Genomic DNA, 22,651 nt, shown 5'->3' with positions numbered 1-22,651 from the left:
GTCTGGATAAAAGTGGGTGATTAACATTGCCATTCCTATGGAAAACAATATATAAAGTAATATAAGTAAGTAAGTAATAAGTAAGCAATGTATGAAGTCCTGTTAACTGGTTTGAGAACAAATGGTTACTATGCAGCTGAAAACGGGGTAAGTCTAAACTTGTAGGAGTGAATCAAGGAGGCGCTCCAGCCATGACAGTGAAGTAGCAGCAGAAGTTACATCGCAGTTGTAATAACGAAGCGTGGCAGGAACAGGTAGCCCTAACTTCCCGACAGCACCTGAACGCATCACTCTCCGGTGCAGCTGGATACTTCGTGTCACCTCAGTGAAAACAGGGACTACAATGAGATAGCAATTATCTGACGTACAGGTCGCTCCGGCACACCCCGCGGATTAAAAGGATCACGAGTCGATGGCAGCGGGATTTAGTCTGAACCTGGACCCAGTGTGAAGGAAGTTTAGAGTCGCCGGTGTTTGAGCAGACATCCACCTCACAGGCTAGACAAACCGGGCGAAATCGCGTCCATAACCGTGGCTCTGAATGTCTAAACTACCAGGAAATGCAGGTGTGTCGGTGCTCGGAGACAAGTCGCTGGAGTTCTACCGGGACCCAGTCACCTTCTACCGGGAGCGGATCGAGAAACACCGGAGCAGAGCGTTTCAGTGCCGCCTGCTGAACAGACCGACCGCCCTCATCTGCTCCGTGCAGGCGGTGAAGGAGCTGCTGTGCGGTACTGTGGCTGCGCTGCTGCTGTGTTGTTGTCCGTGCACTGCTCTTTGTAGACGTGTGCGTGTGCGTGTGTGCGCACAAGCATCTCAGATGAGTTCAAAGTAGATGTTCTGCTCCCAGTGAGAGAAACAACAGTATTATTACTTTGCTGATTTATAAATTATAGTCTGAGTGATAATTCAGTGGGTTCACTGTTTACCTTTTTTTTTATTTTTTTATTATTGGATGCTGTGCCACCTGTTTGTGTCATAATTACACAGATGGTCACACACAGTAAGTAGCGCGTCTACTTCCTTGTCTCCTCTGCCTCGGGGCGTTGAGTCACAATTGGTTCTCAGGCAGGGGAACAAAAGAAAAATTTCCTCTATATGGAGTAAAATTAACCCCGGGATTAGTGTGATCTGTCATGGGAGAGACTCGTGATGCTGCTGGAGAGGGGGGAGGAGGGGGATGTAACTGAGGTGAAGTTTTATTGTAGTCTTATTATATTCTGCCACCCTTTAAATAGTAGGCTAGTTCGACTGTTAACAACTATATAATGAACATAAGCTACATGAAATATCTTCTGAATAATGTTGTCATCATAAGTTAAAAGAGGTTGAAAATCATTTGGGAATACGGAGAGATGAAAATGAGATGACACATGAAATAAATTGATATAGCCTTATGTAAATATATATCAACCGATATAATTAATGTAAATATGCCAAATTCCTCAATGCATCATCAGCTTTGGTTTAATACAATACAGGCTAAAGGAAATTTCCTGATTTATTTGTGAACAGGGAAATGGCATGTTAGAAATTAATATAAGCAAATATAACATGATGCAATACCCAAATAAAGGAAATAATAGCACATTGTATTGAGATTTACACACTATGCTCAAAGTAACTGGACTTTGAGCATTATGAATTTTATCAAGCTGATGTTAAGCACTGGGTAATATACTGTACTTCCATAAAGGAGGCTTAGTGTGAACATACACTGAAGTCTGCTTACATACATTTCCAACATTGATTTTGTTTGTGCCATTTTGAAGAAAGGTGTTTTATAAGAACCGCGTTTTTTCAACTGGTGCATTAGTGAATTTTATCATTGATTAATATTTATTTGCTTAAGTTGGAACCAGGTAACAGTTGCACTTCCTGTGAAGCATCCTTAATATCTCGCTCTCTCCTGCTTTGTGTTTAGGACGCACACACCTGCCGACAAAATCAAACCTGACATGGACATTGAGTGTCTGATTGTGTAATGAGTGTGTGACCAGTTTGTGTGTATGATTGCGTGTATGTAATCAGGTTATGCTGTGTGTTTTTTAGAGAAGTCCAACGTGTTTCAGAAGGATCCGACTGACTTGATGACCAAAATGTACGGCGACACCATTGTTACCACTAATGGTAAACACACACACACACACACACACACACAACAGTCCCACACACACCGTAAAACAGAGCTTCTGTGTTGGCTCTCAGATGCTCAGATAATAGAGCATTAGGGCTTCAATGATTATTTGATTAGTTGACAGAAAATGAATCAGCACCAATCTTGATATTTGTCATTTTAAAAGCAAAAATGGTAAAAAGTTACCTGCGTGTTTTTCACATATGATTTTCTTATTTTGTAAACCAAAAGAAATTGATTAAATGAGAAAATAATGGGTTTATTAATTGATAATGAAAAAAATAATCAGTAGTAACCAGTGTCTGTTAAAAAGCTAAAAAACAGAAAATACAGAAGTTATAAGAGACAAAAAAAAACAGACTCTGTTGACTCATACATTAATGTTAAAACCCTCTTTTGCCGCCCACTACAATATGTACTTGACGTTTGTGTAATACAGAATCATAACTGTAAAAATGTGCTTACATTCTGCTCTGCAAATATAAATTTGAGCAACTTGTATCCGTGTGTTTCAGGTGAAGAGGCGTGTCTTCTCCGTCTGTCCCTCACCAGCCTCTTTTCAGGAAGCTGTTTGGAATCGTCAAGTGATTATATCAGCAGGTAGGGAAAGAAATGTCACTGGAACAGTGTTTCAGAATAAATCCGTATTATATTTTGTTGTTGGGAATGCCTCTGATGGTGTGGACATTCATGCATTTATGACCTGGAGAGTGACGTGTTTCTTCATATAGTCCTGCGTTTCGTGAGTTTAAATGGGCATACAAAGCTCATTCCCTTTTTTAAGTCTGGTTGTGTATTTAGACGTTAACAGTGTCCACCCTCTTGTTTCATGAGTGTCCACGATGGCACCAGAAATGCTTGCAATGACAGCTGTGATGCAACTGCAGCGCTTTTATTGCTGCAACAGTTGTGGTGGGTCCATCTATGTCAAAGGTTTCTTGAGCAATCGAATGAATGAAATGAAGCCCTGTCTGTTCCCGGGGCAACACTTCCCTTCTGTAATTATACTGTGTGTAATGTGGTGATTTAATACTGGAAAAAACAAGTGAAATGCTGCTTATGTTATTGTTATAATGTATAATAATCGATGTACAAAACTTCCTGCCAGGACATATGTTTGAGGACTCTCTTGTGATTCTCTGAGATGAGAAAAGTGTGTTTTTCTCTACCTCTTTCTCACTACAGTGTATGCGTGCGCTGTCTCAAGGACCTCTCTCTCAGGTACCACTTTACATAAACCTCCAGCACTCAAAGCATTTATATTTATATGTTATATAAATCATATCATCCCTGTTTACTAGTTAGGGGGATTTTTAGCAGCATTTGATTGAAGTCGTATTCATATTTACATTACAGACTAATTATTCTGGGATAGTTAAAGTAATATATGCAACTAATTGATGCAACTGATCTATGAATGTGTAGTAGGCAGCCAGAGTGTGTCTACTCTGTCTTTAAGCGCCTGGGGACGGAGTTGGTTTTGGGCCTTTTTCTGAACGTAAGAGCGGAGGAGCAGCCTGAACTATTCCAGGAAATCTCAGAGCTCTGCACCCAGCACTGGCATGGTAAGGACACACAGATGTTTTTTTTTTTTTTCCCACAAATACACAACCAAGTATGGGTATGTGTATGTAGCGTTCACCTTGACCTTCCTAAACAGCCTCCTTTTTTTCCTTGCTGCAACTCAGTTCAGTTCAAACAAACTGCTCCGTAAATGGTTGATGAATTTGTCTTTTATCAAAATGCCACACTTGACTTTTAGTTTAGTAAGTCGGTTTTCTTGTTCCGCAACACAGCATTGCAAAAAATATACCACTTCCCCTTTCCTTTCATTTCAATAAATATTTTTTCATTGTGTTTTTGAGCACCTCTGTGTGTTTGTTCCGCCTCTGCAGGCCTGATCTCTGCTCCAGTCAACGTGAAGGTTCCTCTGTGGTCGTCGGGTTTCTCCACCGCTCTGGACGCCAGAGACAAACTAATGGACATCATCAAAGACAAACTGGAGAATGACACACAGGGGTGAGACTGCCCCTCTCTCTGTGCCTCTGTCTGTGTTTCAAACACACACACACACACACACTCACATATTACATTGTGGTACAGAGATAGGAGGAACCTCCTCACTGCTTCTCCTTTTCCACTCTTTCTTTCTTTCTTTCTTTCTTTTTCTTTCTTTCTTTCTTTCTTTCTTTCTTTCTTTCTTTCTCTTCACATTTGAAGTTATAAATTCATTTCTGAAAGAATGAGAATCATTTTACCATCTTACTGCAACGACAACTTTATGTGAATATATAATTCCGCCTCAAAGTGTAGTTAAAAATCTTTTACCTCAGGCAAGCGTTGCCTTTGTTGGACTGCTGCTTATGTTTTGTACAAAATTGAAAATGGGCTAAACATAGGTACCTGGAAACCTACCTAATGACTGATCTTTCGCCTCCTTTTCTCTCTCAGACTGTGTTAGTCAGGTCAGAGTTTTTAGGGATAAGAAATTATACTATTTGTAGCCACATTAGGTAGAACTTTAAAGATTTTCTAAGGCAGCGGCTACTTTATCCAGAAAAAAATAGTAATAGTTTCTTTATCATTGTGTTGCATGAAATTCTCTCCCACTGCCGGTGTCCAGTTTTGTGGGCACTCTCAGCTCTTTGCCGCTGCCCGACTCCAGTTGTGCCTCCCAGCATCTCCTGCTGTTCATCTCAGCCCTGATCCCCAAAGCTCTGGCGTCGCTGCTCACCTCCTTCACACTGACGCTCAGTGGAAATGAACAGGTACACAAACAGAGTGCACATGTTGATGAGACAAAATGACAGAGGTAAAACCGAACAAGTTGATGTTTAATTCACAGAAATCCTGTAAACATTAACATGCAAACTTTGTGTGATCCAAGGTTCACACAGGCTTTGCAGCTCCTCTGATTGTAAGAATGTGTGAGTGGAAGAAGTGCCTTAAGGACATTCCTTTGAATTTAACTAAGACATAGTCAAATCAAATCATATCAGATTCAAATCATCCTCATTCTTTAGCTCGTTGAAAAAAAAAAAACTGTGATAGAAATTGGTATTAATACAGCACTACATTTAAAGTTATTACCTGTATTTCTTTTATTCCTGAGCACAAACAGCTTTTCTTGCCTTGCTCTTCCTGTTTTAATTGTTAAATCAACAAAAATAAAAATCCTGTCTGTCCCTATGATCAGGAGGAGACACGTCGACGAGCGACAGAAGACCCTGATTACCTGCGCAAAGTACTGCTGGAGGTGCAGAGACTCTGGCCCCCTTTCATCGGTGGACGCAGAATAGCTGATCGGGTAGGAGTGCTCTGCTGGGGAATGAAACCCTTCCTGCTGATTTCCACATAGTACTGAAGGAGGACTGAGGATTTATCATCCTGTGTTTTCAATGTGAGAGATCCAGTGTCACTTCTGGGCTCAGTCATCATCATAATAGCTTTAGACAAGTCATTCCAACACAGATTTGGTCGAGATCACGGAGGGTCTGCACTGGTCTGCGAAAAATAGGGACACCATGGTCTGCCAGCAAATGAAGTGCGGGGGAGTTGAGGAGTCAAATTGTGCACTCATATCAAACTTGTCTGATTTTTTGTGTCACATTTTTGACCTGTAGTAGGTGCAGATGTCCAGAAGATCTTAACAATCAGTCCAAATGTGTATCACTGGATTATTGACATCATAAGACATCATAAAGACATGAAGACATCATAAGACATCATAAAGAGCCAGAATAAGAGCAAACTTAAGAACAACTGATCCAATATTACAGTATTTCAGTAATATTTCAAAATGTCAGCTTTTTGTGGAGTTTACAGAAGAAATGTGATGAGTAAATTCTATTATTTATGTCGCCCAGGATTCAGTTCATGCAGATGTGGGAAAGGCTAGAATTTTAACAAGGGTTTCAATGTTGTAGGACGACTTGATTCCCTCCTTAGAAAACTATGTTAATGTTCACAATTGTGGGAAATGTCTTCCATTTTTTTGAAGATTTTGAGGGATTTGTGATGTTTGTTATTGCACCTTTATGTGATTACACTCCTGTAGTCTTTACAACTTGGCCCAGGACAGGATTTTGTTTTGTTGTACTGTGCGTTGCACTCCTTTCCTCTAGATGGCGACAGATTACTGTAGATGAAAGTCTCTTCCACTGTCAGGTCCTCTCTCTTGAGCGTCGTGTGCAGTACCAAGGCTCCCTGTGCTGGACAAAACAACAGGATCATTTTACAGTGCATGATATTAGCATTATAGTAAACACCAGTTTGGTTCATCTTATATGGTCATTTTGAGGCTTATCATTTTGCATTATATTTGTATTATATTGCATGCATTCTATTTTTCAGCATGTGTTGGTAGGTGTCCTGTTAAAACCTCTTGTAAGTATTCTGCGTTAGCTTGAACAAAAGTCTGACTGTTAGCATTTGCATGAGATTTCAATGCAACATGAAACATTATTAGACAAATTGCTGAGGTGCAAAGAGTTCAGACAGTCACTGCATAAAAACTAAAAAATCTGAACTTCATTGAACTGGTGTTTACTGCAGGCCTGTTTTATTGTATTAGAAGGTGTTTATGTTATTTTTCACACCTTTTTATTAAGTTGTTGCGTGTTGGTCCAGCTATCATTTCCATGTGCTTTGTTCACTGAAAACTTATCTACAAATTTTGTGAAATATTCTAGTCCAGTATTACTTGTGTTGTTGTGTTAATTTGTGCATGATATACATTTCATGCATTTACTCTGGACGCTGGTATGACATCAGAGCAGTCAACCAATAGAATCACACTTTTAATTGAAATCCTGTCTCTTGATTGGCCGGCTGCTAACCCTGAGGGCGGGGCGGTCAGAGCATCTCTGCTTACTCCCACACCGACTGTATTTGATCACTGTGACCTCATCAAACAGGCTTATGCAACAGCCCAATCAGGGGCATTGATCCATCTCTGTGATTGATTGGCTCTGCCCCGCCAGAAGGAAGGAAGTGAGGTGGGGGTCCGGGTTGGTGGTGGTGGTGGGGTAATGCTGGTGATGATGACTCTGTGAAGCCGAGTGGAAAGTCATTTGTCACTTCTAGGAAACGCACCAGTACACTCTGATTACTGACGGCCTTGGTGGGACATGGGTTCATGACGTGTGCGGTTTTAGAGAATTCTAGAGGAGAAAGAACTCAAAGATTAGGTGCATTTCACAAGATTTGTGAAACCATGAAGTCCATAACGGTCGGGATATAATAACAACAAAGAAACAAACATAACTGAACAAGCATCAATGCAGATGGCTTGGCCCTTATCAGGGGAGGAAAGAATGTACTAGAGTATCTATTGTGCTTCAAGTACACATAAGGCAATTATATTTGTTGAAAGTGACTTAAGCCAAAGTACAAAAGTAGCTCTTTTGAAGATGTCAGTTAATTAGTGACATATTGCCACTGTCACAGTCCTTCCCCTGCCATTCCCTTTGTATAACCTTTAAAAAAAATGACTACTGAGTAGAAAAGCAAGAGTTAATGAGATGTTTTTGTGTGCAGGTAGGTGTGTAAGAAAGAGAGAGATTATTAGTATTCACCATCAGGTGGAAAAAGTAGAAGCTCCGTCAGGTGGAACTGAGATATGCAATAGTCTTAGCAACTTGAATGTGTTTGAGTTTCTGAGAGCAGGTCGGAGAGAGAATGAACTCGCCTCTCTCAGTGAGAACTGCAAGAAAGGAGATTTGTATAAGATTTTCCACTCCAGCAGAGAGAGGCAGAGAGAAAAATGAGAAAGAGGGTAGAGGAAAGAGAAACAGTGATCATGTTCTCTGGCAGTCCATTAGTGCAGCTACTAATGGATGTAGTGAAAAGGTGAATTAAAAGGGCAGCAATTGGGTAAGTGATGTTTTTGCCCCAAGGTGGCTCCTTTCACCAGAAAAAAAACAGCTCAGGAAATATTGTTGAAAAGGGGATATTAGTTTTCATTCAAGGAAAACATCAGGGTTAAAAATGTCTCCCATTCATGTTGGTTCAAAGGGGTATTGTAGCATGTTCTTGAAATGCTGTCATTTCATTGTTCCCTGTTCACTTTCATTGCAGGTGATGTGCACCACCTGTACTTACTTAAATCTGCTTTACAATTGTAAAACCCCTGCTCAACAGTTTCTACAGTACATGGGTGTATCAGATATGAAGCAGCATTTACAGTGACATTTGCATGATTTTCCATTTTGAAAACGGAAGAGCAGAGCTAAGTTCAGCCCAGAAAGCAGCAGTTCATCCTTTCAAGTATTGGAAAGCCAAAGCCATATGTGGATGTCATGATGACTTTTTTCAGCCTGCATGAAACTCACAGTGAAAACGGAAAAGTCTACAGATTTAAACTTTAACATCAAATTGAATTTCACAGTATTTTTTAAGCTTTTTATATAAATTTATCATTTAATCAGATGCTTCAGAGGCCAAAAACACACAAAGGACAGCTCTAACTGCATAAAAAAATTGATAGAATAGAAATCATCACGAAAATTAGCATGATGTTACTTCCCTTTCATCTGAGTATAATAATGTGGTATCCCCTTCTGCGTGCGTGTGTGTCTGTGTAGGACTCCACCCTGGCAGGGTTTCATGTTCCAAAGGATTATGGTGTGATCTACATCAGCCACGCTGTCCACCGTGACCCCGAGGTGTTCCAGCAGCCAGACAACTTCCTACCAGAGAGGTGGAGCGGAAGGTGAGGAGCTTAGATTCGGTCTTTCAGCTTATTAAGTTTAGGTCTTGTTTCAAAAATAGACTAAAGTATCCCCTTATGGCAATTCAGGATTAAATTAGATAAGTATAAATAATATAAAAAAGCTTGGTTTAATTTATAATGTGCAAAGAGCCCCAAAGACAAGGAGAGCAAGACACATGAAATGAATGAAAAATTGGAGTAATTCAAAGTAATTCAAACAAACAACAAAAAAAGCACATTTAAAATGTAATTTTAACTTGCTAATGACTTGTGAATTTGTATTTACATGTAAATGTATGTATATGCATGTAGGCTATTTGTGTGTTTGTGTGTATTTGTTTTATGCCTCCATGCCAGCAACAGCCAGAGGGTCGTCTGTCCATGTGTATGTCCGTACGGGTCCGTCCCATTCTTGTGAACACAATACCTAAGTAACGCCTTGAAGGAACTTCTTCAAATGTGGTACAAATGTCCACTTAGACTCAAGGATTAACTGCTTAGATTTTAGTGTTCAAAGGTGAAAGGTCAATGTCATAGTGACCCCATAAAACATGATTTTGGCCTTGTAAATGCATTATCTCGAGAACTCCTCAAGGGAATCATTCCAAATTTGGTACAAATGTCCACTTGAACTCAGGGACAAACTGATTAGGTTGTGGTGGTCAGAGGTCAAAGGTCAGAATCAGTGTGACCTAACAAAATTTTCAGTCGTTACCCAAAACTTAACATAGAAGTTATGTCTAAATTTCACACAAATTGTTAATGTTTTAGATGACTCTGGATAAACAGGGATGTAATCTGAAACAATTCTGAGTGGTGGAGGTTTACGAGGTGGTAATTCTAGTTGGTTCATGTATTTGTGCACTGGCTTTGGGGAATGCTTTGCATAGAAACACCACTGGCAGCAGTAAATGAACCATCTCACCCAGGCTCTGTGGGTTAAACGTGTCAGAGAGCCCATTTTCTGCACTCGCAGGAGCAGAAATGACTGAGATTTAAGAAATTATGATTTCTTTTTGAGTAAGGGGCTCAACTTTCTCTCAAAACAAGAAAAAGTTGCTTTCCAACACTTCTGTCTTGACTTGCACATCTAATCCACAGCTTAAGGGAAAATATTGATAAAATTGGAAATCATGAAGGAGGAGTACAAAACAGCTCCTGGAAACCAGTGAACTTTTCACTCTGATGAACTAGGCTTTCAGAGTGGGATTTTTTTGTTCCTGGGAAGTGAACCTGTGACACCTTACTTGTCAATCCACTGTGGTTAACTGTGGTATCACACACACACACAAAAGCACACACACGCACACACACACACACATACACACACACACAGACACACTGACCAATAGAAGGAGTACGAGGGAGGAAGCTTTCAGTGCTGTGACACATTAAAAATTAAATAAATGCATCACAAAAAGCCATTTTCATAAAAACCAGAATTGAAAAGGAATTGACCTGGAGAGAGGAAAAGAGATGGGAGAGAAGGATGAAGAAATGGTGATGGATGAATTTACATTGATATGTATCGGTGAATGGCAATGCAAAATGAACACCACTTGCAAATGTAAGTGGTAAAATAAAATATTTTGGTACAGTATGCTACTACCATTTCTCTGTAGAAACTAATAACAGCTGAAACATGTAGCCCTCAAGCTAACAGTGACAGTGACAAGGAGGCCAGAGCCAAATCTAAACTCATGCTAAGATATTTACACATCACCAGTGTTCTCTATATTCTTACATAGAGATTAGCTGTTTTTGATAAATATGGTATTTATACCTTTTAACTGCCAGGTGTGACTGTTAGATACTAAACCACCTGAAAAAGCTACATTAGGTTGCTGAACGATGCTAACTATATGGTTTATAGTTGACATATCTAACCTTTCACTTGATCAAAAAGCTGTTTGATAATGATTTAAATTGGGAATATTTTAAATTACATGTCACAAAAAACACAACACCTCTTAACATACAAAAGATAATGGCAATAACAATAGTCTAATGACCAAGTAATGCTGGTGAAGTTAGCATTATCAGATATTTCCAACTCATTATAAACTGCATTTATATAACTCTGAACCACACATTAATTTCTCTGTGCATGTACCAATAAAACAAAGCCATACCCACCGTAATTGTGACAGAAGCAAAGAAGAAGTCAGGTGATGTTACACAGTGTTAGAAGGAGCTCAGGTTGGATGTTTTGTCAACCGAGTCACTGTTGGTTTTTTGTAACCATGACCGCGATCGTTCAGTAACCTTAACCATGTGTTTATTATTGTAACAAAGATAATGAAGGTCTAACCTTAAGGAAGCGCTCATTTTAACCTGAACCATGACCTTTCCCTAACCAAGATGTTTCTGTGGTCAACTCAAAAGACATACATTGTGAGATAGAAATAACGGAGGAAGCTTAGATGAAAACACAACAATGTGAAGCAGAGTGGCAATTCCTCCTTCCAAATCCGGTATTATTGCTGAGAGAGAGAGAGAGAGAGAGAGAGATAGTACAGCCATTCATTCATTTTCTCACATTAATCCTTCTTTACATAGCAGACTAGTAATCTACTTTGTCTGCAGTCTAGACGGCAGTTTGCTTTATGATTCTGTATTGGAAAATCATGCTGTACATACAATGCCTACATCGTTACCACAGCAACCAATGCACATAAATTAACGCCCCAATGCTCAAATCTGACCTGATCACTCTAGAGAGGCACAAAGAGACAGCTGGAGACAAACTATGGGTCAGCATCCTTCACTCCCGTCCTTCATTCTCTGTCTACTACCTGCCCTGGCAAAATGAAACCTGATTACTCCTTCACTAAATCATCTTTTTTTCTGTTCATCCACTTCCTCCATTCACCTTTTTATTCTCATTCATGTTCGTTCATTCAGGCGACAGAGTACTGGGGGAAAAAATCTCTGAATGTATGTATGTAGGTAGCTGCTGCCATGGAAACAGGTCACCTGACACCATCTTTACCAATTCCCTCTGTGTGTGTGTGTGTGTTGGGGGGGGGGGCATCCTGTGGAGTGGGATTGGATGCTGAAAAATGAGTCAGAGAAGGGGGGTGATGCCCTGTGGAGTGGGATGGGATGAGATGCTGAAAAATGAGTCAGAGACGATCCCATTTTTCTTGTGCACACATGTGCTGCTCTCAGACCAAAAACAGGAAATGTCCTCTTTCAGTTTGGGGTTTCCTTTTTATCAGTTAAATATAACCACCGTTACAAAAAAAAAAAAAAAAAAAAGCAAATTCACTGGGATAAGCCTCTTTTTCCTGCCCCTTTTTTGCAAACATGTTTATACAACATGTGACAAACTGGGTCTATGACAAAGCCCTTTTTCAAGGTCAAAATATTATTTATTTTCATAGACAAACCTTCACTGCCTCGGTATATTTTGTTTGGATGTGAATATTTAGCTGCATATACAAAATTCATTATTTTAATGTAATTGAATATTTCTTAGCTGGGTGATCTAGTGGATTTGTGTTCTTATCTTAAGGAAATCTTTGTAGTCACAGTCTTCAGTCATTTACAAGAAACATCACTGTATATGAGTTTCCATTCATTGTCAAAACGACAATTTTTTAGAGTAAAAAAAAAAAACTAAAACAAACTCAAAAAGTATCAAATTATAATTTAATGATCTACTTACACAGAACACAATATTAACTTAGCAATGGATGTCTTTCAAAATTTACTGACTTGTGTGTAAAACCAACAGAGCACTCAGTTAAAAAAAAAAGAAAATCTATGAATGAATAGACAGGTAGCTGCTGCCATGGTAACTGGCCACCTCACACTTGTTTTACCAATGGGGATTCCCTCTGCACTTTGAGTGTGTGTGTGTGTGTGTGTGTGTATACGTACATTCTGCTCTGCAGGAGGGGTTGGGGTTAAGGAATGAGTCAGAGGAGATTTTCCTCAAGACAATATGATATCAGATCTAAAAAAAGCATCAAAGATAAACAGCGAAGTTAATGAGAAAGTGTGGATTGTACAGAAAGTACCTAAAATTCTGGCTGTAGCCGAGGTCACAGACACCCAGCCTTAAAGCACATGAGGATTCTCAGCATTAAAAGATAAGTCTGGTAATACTCTGTATTTGTCTTATAGTCAACGAATCCAATTAAAGACCGAGTATTATCTGTGTAGCCAAAGCCTGACATAGCTCAGTTTATCTCCACTGTTGTCAAAAACTATTAAAAATGAGCCACCCCATTGCACTGGGTGATAGGATTCTTCATCACAATGAACACTGGCACTGTAGTTTCCTTTTAATTGATCCCAGGTGAACCATCCTGCTGCCATAAAGGAATCATGTGTACTAAAAACTAAAGTGATTTAGCCATTTTTAAACTGAAAGTATACACTGTTTCTTTGACCTGAATGTCATCAGTAGGAATCAATGGGCTTGAGGTTGAGCGGTAGCGGTAATAGTAGGGGTTTACATTTTTTGATTTTCTTATGGTGCTACAGTAGTATGTGTATACTAGTTTGGTTGTCTGCTTCTCAAACTAGTGAATTTCCCTCAGGATGAATAAATTAGCCATCTCTCTGCCAGTCCGTGTGTTTGCTTTATCTCCTCTTCCAACCCTCCATTTATCTTCCGGTCTGTTTCTCTCTCCTCCTACCTGCTTCTGTCTCTGCTTCTCCATCTGTCAGACTGTTTTCCTGTCAGCCTTGATAGTTGCCTGGCTCCTTTCCCTGCCACCTGGTTGTTTAATTGAATGACTGCGGCCCTGTTACATAACAAGCCTATCTACAATAACTACTGTTTGTGCGTGTATGTTTCTGTGCGATAGTTGTGTGTATTGTCCGCTGTGTGTTCCCCAGTACATATCATCAGCCTGTGTATGTGTGTGAGCTTTTCCAGTTCGAAGCAAACAGTAGAGCTAGCAAGTTAACATCCTATCGGCCAAACGCCCACACAGGCTCTGGCCATAGATAAATGAATCGGAAACCCTGCCAAACAGATAAAAATCTGAGCTTCTGCAGCGGCTGCGTTGCTAGTTTTAGATTAATATAAAAACAGGAAGTGTCCTTCTGGTCTACAAAAAAATACAGACATGCATCTGTTTTTATTTGATGTGGAAATTCACTTAGCCTTTTATGTTTCAATAAATCAACCACTGCATGAATGATTAGAGATGACACAAGTCAACACAAGTCTCTAAAGATTAAAGCCCCTAAACGGTGACCGTCTGTGTCTTAATAGACAGTATCGATCATGTAGGGCTGGTTTAAATTATTCAATAATGGATTTACTGTTTTAAAAAGAGAAAGGGAAAAAGGTCAGTTTTACTAGTGATATCAACATAAAAAGTAAGAGAGCTGGATTTATTCCTGGTGATAACAAGTCATATTGTCCGTTTATTGTTAAAGAAAGCAAGAACACTGTATTTAGTTTGGTATCCCAATATGTGAACATTTTTATGAAGAATCCCACTTCAGATCCCCTTACAGCACCGGCTTTGATACTCAAAGCTATCCTGATAACCAGAATGAACTGACATTTCATTTCACCTCAGTCGTTCAGCCTGACATTGTCTTCGTGAAAGCTGATTTCTTATTGGGAGCGGGAGTCTTATTTTAGTTTGTTTTGTCCTATCCAAACAGTAGCAAGTGATGCTGACATCATTCTCAGCTGACACAGAAGTTGCGCTAGCAGCTGCTGTGAGCATTTACTTAGAGTTTTATGTTTGATTTGATATATAATATCAGAATCTAACAATTTCAGAGTTGTTACTTCTGGACTGATCAACTTTGCGCACAACTGCATTGATCGTATCTTATCAACCAATTTCCTTTTGTTATTTTTAATGAGTTTACTCAGCTAAATGATTGTTAGGTAGCTACCTAACAAGGAAGATACTTAGCTACCTAGATAGTAAAATGATGGCACAACACCAGACCCCTTTTTGAATTGCTAAAAGAGAGATAAAAGAACCAAGCTTGCTCATGGCATTCAAGTAGTTATTTTGTCAGGTATAAAAGTAGCAAGTCCATCAGTTATATGTATTCACTGAGTACTACTCTGAATGTAGACTTTTGTCTTCTCTGCTTCATTTCTCCCTGTATGACTGTTGAATGTTGGTGCTTTGAAGAGGCCTGGTGCTGACACAAAAACCTGGCATTTACCATTGTATTTTTGACGACTAAAACATTTTCTGCTATTCAACAACCTGGAAAATGTCAATATGGTATCAGAGCATCTTTCTGAGCCCCCTCTATTTAAACTATTAGTTAATTGGATGATTTTAATGTCTTCTTGTCCTCAGAGTTCAGTCTTAGCATTTCAGACTTCTCTCATTACACTTTGTACAAGAAAAATTCATTATACTGTACAATAGATTATATTCTCTGAATCAATTCCATCCACTCAGCATATTTGATATAACCTTATGTTGCACTGCTTGGTAAGACTTCCTCTCTGTGTGTGTCTCAGTATTACAAGACTGCATTGTGCGCTGTGCGTCTTACTGTTTCAGGATGGGCCTAATAGTACATTAAACCATTAGACAGATGCTGCAGGGAACACTAATTTTCTCCCTCTCTCTGTGTCTCTAACTTACGCACACACACACACAAACCCTCTCACACACATTGAACCCAGACTATACAGCCACTAATGCTTCCTGTTTGCCTTTAATCAGAGCTCAGGTTTCAGGAAGACAGGATGCATTAGTGGTGAGAGGGGAGAGATGGCCTGCATCAGCAAGCTGTTGACAAACCTGCTGCCTTGAACTAAGCAGCATCTCTTTAGTTTAAATATATTTTGAGAGGAGTTACACCGGAAAGTTACAGACGAGGTGTCAAGTTGTGGTACTGATTCATGTTCATGTTGTGTTGTTGTGCGCCCTTGTTCATTCCTCTCCAGAGTCCAGGTGATTTTCTCTTGATCCCCAAAAGAAAAGCTTGTCATTTCATTGGCTCACATGCCACAGAGAGGTCAGAGGTCAGATGGGTACTATTTAGAGTCTTTCAACTTTGAACCTCAAAGGTACCCTGTTTAGATTTTGACCACTTGTTGCCCCATGGAGCAACGTCGACCTCCGTTTTGTTTGTATCATGCATGGTACGAATTTTCTGCTGCCAGTTTCACACTATTACACTGACGGACAGTTGATGGAGGTAACATGCAAATAAGCGAAGCAATGTTCCCGCAAAGGAAGTGAAGAAAGGCTGCAAGCTCGGAAACATGGGTGTAAACAATGCAGGATTTAAATTTTTTTTTTTTTTTAAATCAGCTTTGCAAAATATACTCAACTTGTTCAATAACCTCAAGGATACAGATGTTGGTTGAGAAACAGTGAATGCAAACATAACTATTGTTTGTTTACAAGAAAAAAAAGAACTCCAAAGGGGTAAAGGCACCTTTAAATTCTCTGGCTGGATCAGATGCAGATTTCTGTTGAACAAGTAAGTTCATGTGTGCCATGAATTTGCTCATTAGTTCATAAAAACTTATTTGAAAATAAAAACAGAAAGTCCAGTGTAAATTGTGTTAAAACATCGAAGCGGCGTTTGAACAGCATGTACATCATCTTTAAACCGATTGCATTGATAGCCTGTGAAAGTTGGATAAGATACAGTCAAATCAGTGAAGGAATGAACAGATATACGGAAAAGGGAAACATTTTAACAGCCAAAACAGAGCGCTGTTGTTTTTTATGAGAAAGTGAGAACATCTTGCCACAAAAAACAACAGTGCTCTGTGTTGGCTGTGAAAATGTTTCACTGTATTTCTGTTCATTGATCAAGATTTGATCACATCTGCATTCATTTATAAATGATGTATATATGACCAACTAACCACTGGCCACCGCTTGGGTGCTGTCATTGGTCAAGAGACCGTCTTGACCAACAAGTTATCATCATCTGATCTTAATATGATGTCACATCTGATCATCATCCTGTGGATAACAACGCCTCCTTTGACAGTTTTCCATGAAGCGTTCATTATTCTGTTTAACGAACAACTATGAATGGAATCCAGTCATGTTGAAAAACACTGACTTGAGCACTGTGAATTTTTTTTTTGTGTTTGTCTGTGTGTGTGTGTGTGTGTGTGTGTGTGTGTGTGGGTGAGTGTGTGTGTGTGTGTGTGTTTTGTGTTCCTATATCTTTTTAAACTATGTCAGATTATTGATTTCTGCAACTCTCATATCCAGAAACGGTGTACCTATGTTTTTGTACGTGCAGGAATGCAGGCCAGGAGCACTTCCTGTGTTCCTTCGGCGGCGGGCCCAGGAGCTGCATTGGATCCAAACTTACAGATGTCTTCCTTAAGGTGACTCCATCTCTTTGCTACGCACAAACATACATGCATATAAAAACTGACACAAGGAAAAGTCTTTTTTTTCATTTCTTCATGACTTTCTGTTGCATTTAATGAATGTTTTTAGCCAGAGAGACAGACACTAAGAATAAGTTCAAATGGTGAGATGTGGAGATGTTTGAGTTGAGCTGCAATTTTCATTTTGAGCTACTGAGTCAAATTTGAAGGGAATTTTACTGGACTGAATGAGGACTTTACTTCCAATGTGGTTATCCTCGTCAGAGAGAGAGGAGAAGATGAATGTAGCTGATGTAAAATATGGTCAGAATTTGCATATATTTTACTGTAGCATTATCAGTATCATCCATGTGAGATAATAGTAAGTAGAACAATATAATTAAACTCATCTTGTTTGAAAAATATATCTGCATATATTCATACTGAACTTGTAATCAGACATGACCAACTTCCAAAATCCTTAAACAAGAACAGTATTTTCATTAGTCAGTGAGTTACTATTGTGTTTGAAAATATAAATTCTGTAGCTCCATACTGTAGAGCTAACTTCTATAGCCCCAAGATTTACACTTGTGTTTGGCCACAACCAAACAAAAATACAAAAATTGGGGAAGTCGGGAACTTATCATGCGGCTGGGTAAAATTAAGCTGAAATTATACTTCCATTGACTTCATTGGTAAAGCCCAAAATATACACCAAACAGATAATATACTCTCTACACAGTATATTCTATTTTGAATTTAGGGAATTTGAAGACCTGCTACTGGATTAAGGCACCACACTGCTGTAGCTACTGATGGCTGACATATTGTGATAAACAAAAAACAAGGAGAGTCTGAGTCTCAGTTTAGAGTTTTGAAGCTTAATGTCCACTGAATGAAACACAAGAGAAACCAGCAGTGACAGAGAAAGAGGTGAACCATCCCCCAACCACTCAGGAAATAGAGCACTGCTCATGGGAATGATGAAATGTTTGGCTGTGTGTGTGTGTGTGTGTGTGTGTGTGTCTCTGAGTTTATTAGCGATATCAGACGGAGAGTCTGGGAACAGGTTGTCCTGTTTAAACCACCTGTCCTTCCCCACGGCAGCATTCACCATAGCCACCATTGCATATAGCCTTCTCAGGAGACTCATACGGACACACACATACACAGCCTATGGAAGGCACCAGAACAAGACAGGTGTGCTACAGGTGAGACAACAGGAAGGAGAGAGATTTATTTCCCATGTAGGGGTGTTCTCTCGGGGAAGAAGAGTGTGTATGTGCAAGTGAGTATGTATGTGTTGTGAGCCTTGACACTGGAGAGTGCAGGGGTGACACCATCTTCAAAACAACCACTGTGGGCCGGTGAATCCCCAAGGTTTTAACTGTCTGTGGAACAGGGTCTAAAGGATCCCCTCTGATTTTCACTAACCACAGCCAAACCTTGTATAGGTTAAAAATACAAACTTTAAGAGGACTACCAAGTCTAGTTATGGTCGCTAAGCTATGATTGAATAATTGCTGTTTGTGAGAGGTGTTAAGCAAAAGGTCCATTTCGAAGAACATTTTAAGAGCTAACTGTTATAGGAGGCTTTAACTATTTTGAACCATTGGGCAACACATTCTTGTTTTGATGACTTCATTCTTTCATGCCATTCATGCCAGGTCAACTGCTTATCGCTGCTGTTTCTCAATGAACGTAGCAAGACCAGCCAAGAGAGCAGCAGGAAGGAAGCAGATTGCAGTAGTCAGCCAATAAGAGGCTTATCTCAGCAGTCCACATCCGTTGAGTCAGACTGTCAACTAACTGTCTAACTCACTGTGGTAGATGACGAAGATAGCATATATATGTTTTTCTTCTCAGGTTATTAAAGAGCAGAAACAGCAACACATGCACACGTAATATGGACGGGGGTGTTACTGCAAGCTATCCAAAATGCAACAGTAAGGGATGACTCAGTTCTGCACATAGACACACACACACTCACACACACACACACACACACACACACACACACTCGTGACTCATTGTAAACGTTAGGCCTGCTTGAATGGAGCGCAGGTGAAATGTTCACAGTGGTTTAATGATCTGCTCTCTCCTCATTCAGCTCTCTTCATTGTTCAACGGGACAATCATATCTCATTATTCAAAACTGGATTACTTATCCTAGATAACTGGAGGCTGCTTGTATTTTTTTATTGCTTAAGCAAGTGGCATGAATGGGATAATGTGGGCACAACATTGCTCTCATACTCTTGCTCTCTAAGCGGACAATGGGTAGTCATCCTCCCTTTTGAAAGACATATTCTTTTCCTTGCATACTTGAGACAGTAGGAAAGCTGTAATTGAGGTCGAAATGTATTAACCCATGTTGTACTGTGTTTACAGCAATTCATGTGCATGCTTTAGTCAATAGTGGGAATTTATTATCGTTTTTGAAAACACCTGACAGGTTGATTTGAGAGATGGATCCGGTTGCCAAAACTGTTACTATTTACATCATTTCAAGGGGCATACAAGGAGTGCATGCAAAGCTCAGTCCTTACCGCAGTGGCCTAGCCCGAGACCCTTTGCTGCATGTCATCCTCTCTCTCTCTCCTTAACATCCCTCTCTCTCTCTCTCTCTCTCTCTCTCTCTCTGCAGCTATAATTAAGGCAAATTACCTAAACTGTGTAATATATTAACACTAACAACCAGAGGCTGGTAGGTAAAATAATGTAAATACGTCATGGAGAAAACTGAAACTCACAAGTAAATTAGTCACAAAAACACTGTTATAAAGGTGTTTATAAATTTTATTTAATGTCAGAAAACAGTGAGTTTGCACAAGTAGGACAAGTAGTTTAGGGTCAAAGTTTAGCTAGGAATTTGGTCTGTGGATGACAAACAGTTTGGGTTGTAATTTTAGTGTTTTTACAGTTCATGTTTGTTCCCCTGTTGGACCTATTTTTAATGATTTCCCATGCATCTAAACTAAAACTCAAGTTCATACATAAGCTGTAGTTTTCCTTTAAATGTGTCTGTAAAAAAATATCAAATCAAAATGTTTTTATTTCAGATCTACATTGAGGTTGTAGTTACTGGTTTTTATAAGTTGCAGTATGCAACTGTGAGCAGCAAATGCACTGACTGACCCAACACTGAAGTATACGCAATATCCGTCACCTTATTAAGGTTTATCTTGCAGTAGTGACGTACACATTGAACCTCATCCCTCACTGTCGCCTGCTCTGTTATGGCTAAAAGACCACCGCATTTGGCTGTTTGAAGTGTGTCTGATTGGCTCTCAGCAGGCTGACCACTTGCACATGCCACCACACACACAAACACGCACACAGAGGAGAGGGTGTGACCAGAGTAAAAACTAGACTGCAGGGTTCTAGGTCAGAGATGTGACTCATCGCCTCCTCGCTTCATCCTTCCTCTTTTCACCTTCTTTCCTACCCCCACCTTCATCCTTCCTCCATTCCCTCACTTCATTCCTCCCTTCCTCCTTCCCCATTCATTGATCTTGCTCCTCCCCCTCTATCAGGAACATTTTCATTCATAAAGTGGAGGGAGGCAGGGCAGCTAGCTCTTACTGCTGGATGTGATTGGTCGGCTCAGTGGCTGAGTATCAGCCAATGGGGAATGCTGGCTATGATATCACCAGCTGTGGAGCTCTGGGTGCACTTAGTATGTAGACTGAAATGGAATAGAAGATCAGATTTTTGCTCATTTGTGGTGCCATAGTTCAGCATTACTTGATGACATTTTGTTGGAAAATGAGAACTTTATATAGTGAAGTCTTCTAGGTGGTCAATTGAACATAGAAAGAAAGAAAGAAAGACAGATCCAGTGACTCAAGTGAAAATTGGTTGTCAGCTATCATATTATTTTTGTGTAAAACTAAGAATTGTTCATAATTTACTGCCACCTACCAAGTCCAAACAACCCAATGTTCCATTTCAGCTTGGCTGCTGAAAGGTGTTGCGTTGCATTGCCATTTCCAAATGGTACATACAAACAGACATTAAGTCTTATGGAGGCTGTAGCTTTGCAAGTTGGAGACCTATTCTGTCTTGGCGGAGGCTCTTGTACTGCCAAGTGCCTTCTAGTGTAACGTTTAGTTTTAGCTCTGCTGTAAAATGAGGATCTATTCACTTACGCCCCCACCGCTCTTGACTCAAAATATCTGTCAGGCCGGAAGTAAGTTCTGCTTATGTCAATGCAGCAAAGATACTGAAAATACAACACATCTAGAACACATCCAGAAACGAGGGTTGTTTTTGTCTATGTGTGTCTGTGTGTGTCTGTGTGTGTGTTTGTGTGTGTGTGTATCTTGCTGCCAGGAAGCATGCATGTACCTGTTAAAGCACTACGACTGGTGTTTGGACCCTCCATCACAGGACCTTGAGTACAAATGGCTGCCTGTGTCTCGCCCCTCCAACCCCCCCAAGATGTCTTTCACCCGACTGGATCAGACCAGATCTGACAAGACCAACACCAGCTAGGGATGCTCAGTGTAATTCGTAATGCACCTGCTAATAAAAAATAAATAAATAAATAAAAAGACAGAAAAAGCCCGACCATATCTGAACACACTGAGAGGGAAGCCATCGATCTGTGAGTCTTTCCCCCGCTGCGTATGATACAGTAATCGTCCTGGGGGAAGCCGAGGAGCGTGCTGGTTTCACTCTGTGTGTTCCTTCGTGTTTCTGCAGCTTTCTTTGATGAAACCGCACCAGAGGACAAAAAAAAAAAAAAAATGACTCATTCTTCCATTGTTGAATCTCACACGGGTAGACAGGCAGCAATTTTTTTTTTTTTTTTTTTTCATACAATGTCATACATTAGCTACATTGTGAAAAGATCACACATTATTAAAATCTCTGGCTCATCATACATCAGACATTGCTTCAAGGTTGAACTGAGATACACCTTCCCTTTTCCTTTTTTTTTTTTTTTTTATGATGCTGTTTGTTGTGAGAGAAATTTGAAATAGCTCCAAAATTGCGGGTTTTCCCCACACACTGCAGTGTCAGTGTTTAAACCAAATAAATCCAAGGGAACACACACGTGCACACAGGGGTAAGCCCTCAGATTCCATCACTCACTGCAAACCTGTCTCCCCTCCCCCATCCACCACCTAGCAACCACCGATGCTTAGCAACAGTTCGTCATACTGACACTGATTTGCCTCTTTTTAGTATACAAGTCTCTCTCTCTCTCTCTCTCTCTCTCTCTCTCTCTCTGAGACACACACACACACTAACCTAGTTATTTTTGAATGCATTCAGTCGGCAGTGATATGCACGCCATCTGAATCATGGGTAAATGATGCCAGAAGGAGTTTCAGAGCACACATCTACATTTTCAATAACCTGGGTAACTTGAATGAATTTTAGCACATGAATCATAAACCTAACTAGACTTATCTTCTGCTTTCCGCTGATAAGTGAATTAGTTTTAATTTATTAATATAAAAGTGTAGTACACATCCTGTTGTGTATGGTTGTATTT

At 39.9% G+C, this 22,651-nt stretch overlaps 1 protein-coding gene across 2 annotated transcripts; it reads left to right on the top strand.

Moving 5' to 3' along the window:
* Positions 1-222: 222 nt before the first annotated feature.
* LOC139611574 (uncharacterized) lies at positions 223-21,963 on the top strand. 2 transcript variants are annotated; one of them, XM_071466354.1, is made up of 11 exons: positions 223-731; positions 2,053-2,130; positions 2,653-2,737; positions 3,323-3,358; positions 3,563-3,702; positions 4,033-4,156; positions 4,761-4,905; positions 5,334-5,444; positions 8,722-8,849; positions 17,070-17,157; positions 21,481-21,963. In XM_071466354.1, exons 1-11 carry the CDS (start codon positions 542-544, stop codon positions 21,640-21,642), a joined length of 1,287 nt encoding a protein of 428 aa, XP_071322455.1. In that variant the 5' UTR covers positions 223-541; the 3' UTR covers positions 21,643-21,963. The 2 variants fall into 2 exon arrangements, with proteins under 2 accessions (XP_071322455.1, XP_071322456.1); XM_071466355.1 differs by having other exon boundaries at positions 407-731; positions 21,485-21,637.
* The last annotated feature ends 688 nt before the right edge of the window (positions 21,964-22,651 follow it).

This window comes from Trachinotus anak, unplaced genomic scaffold, assembly GCF_046630095.1.
Source record: "Trachinotus anak isolate AG129_WGS33_773 ecotype Australia unplaced genomic scaffold, CSIRO_AGI_Tana_v1 ptg000028l, whole genome shotgun sequence".
In the NCBI taxonomy this organism is placed as follows: domain Eukaryota; kingdom Metazoa; phylum Chordata; class Actinopteri; order Carangiformes; family Carangidae; genus Trachinotus; species Trachinotus anak.
This window is presented reverse-complemented; position numbering and strand designations above follow the sequence as displayed.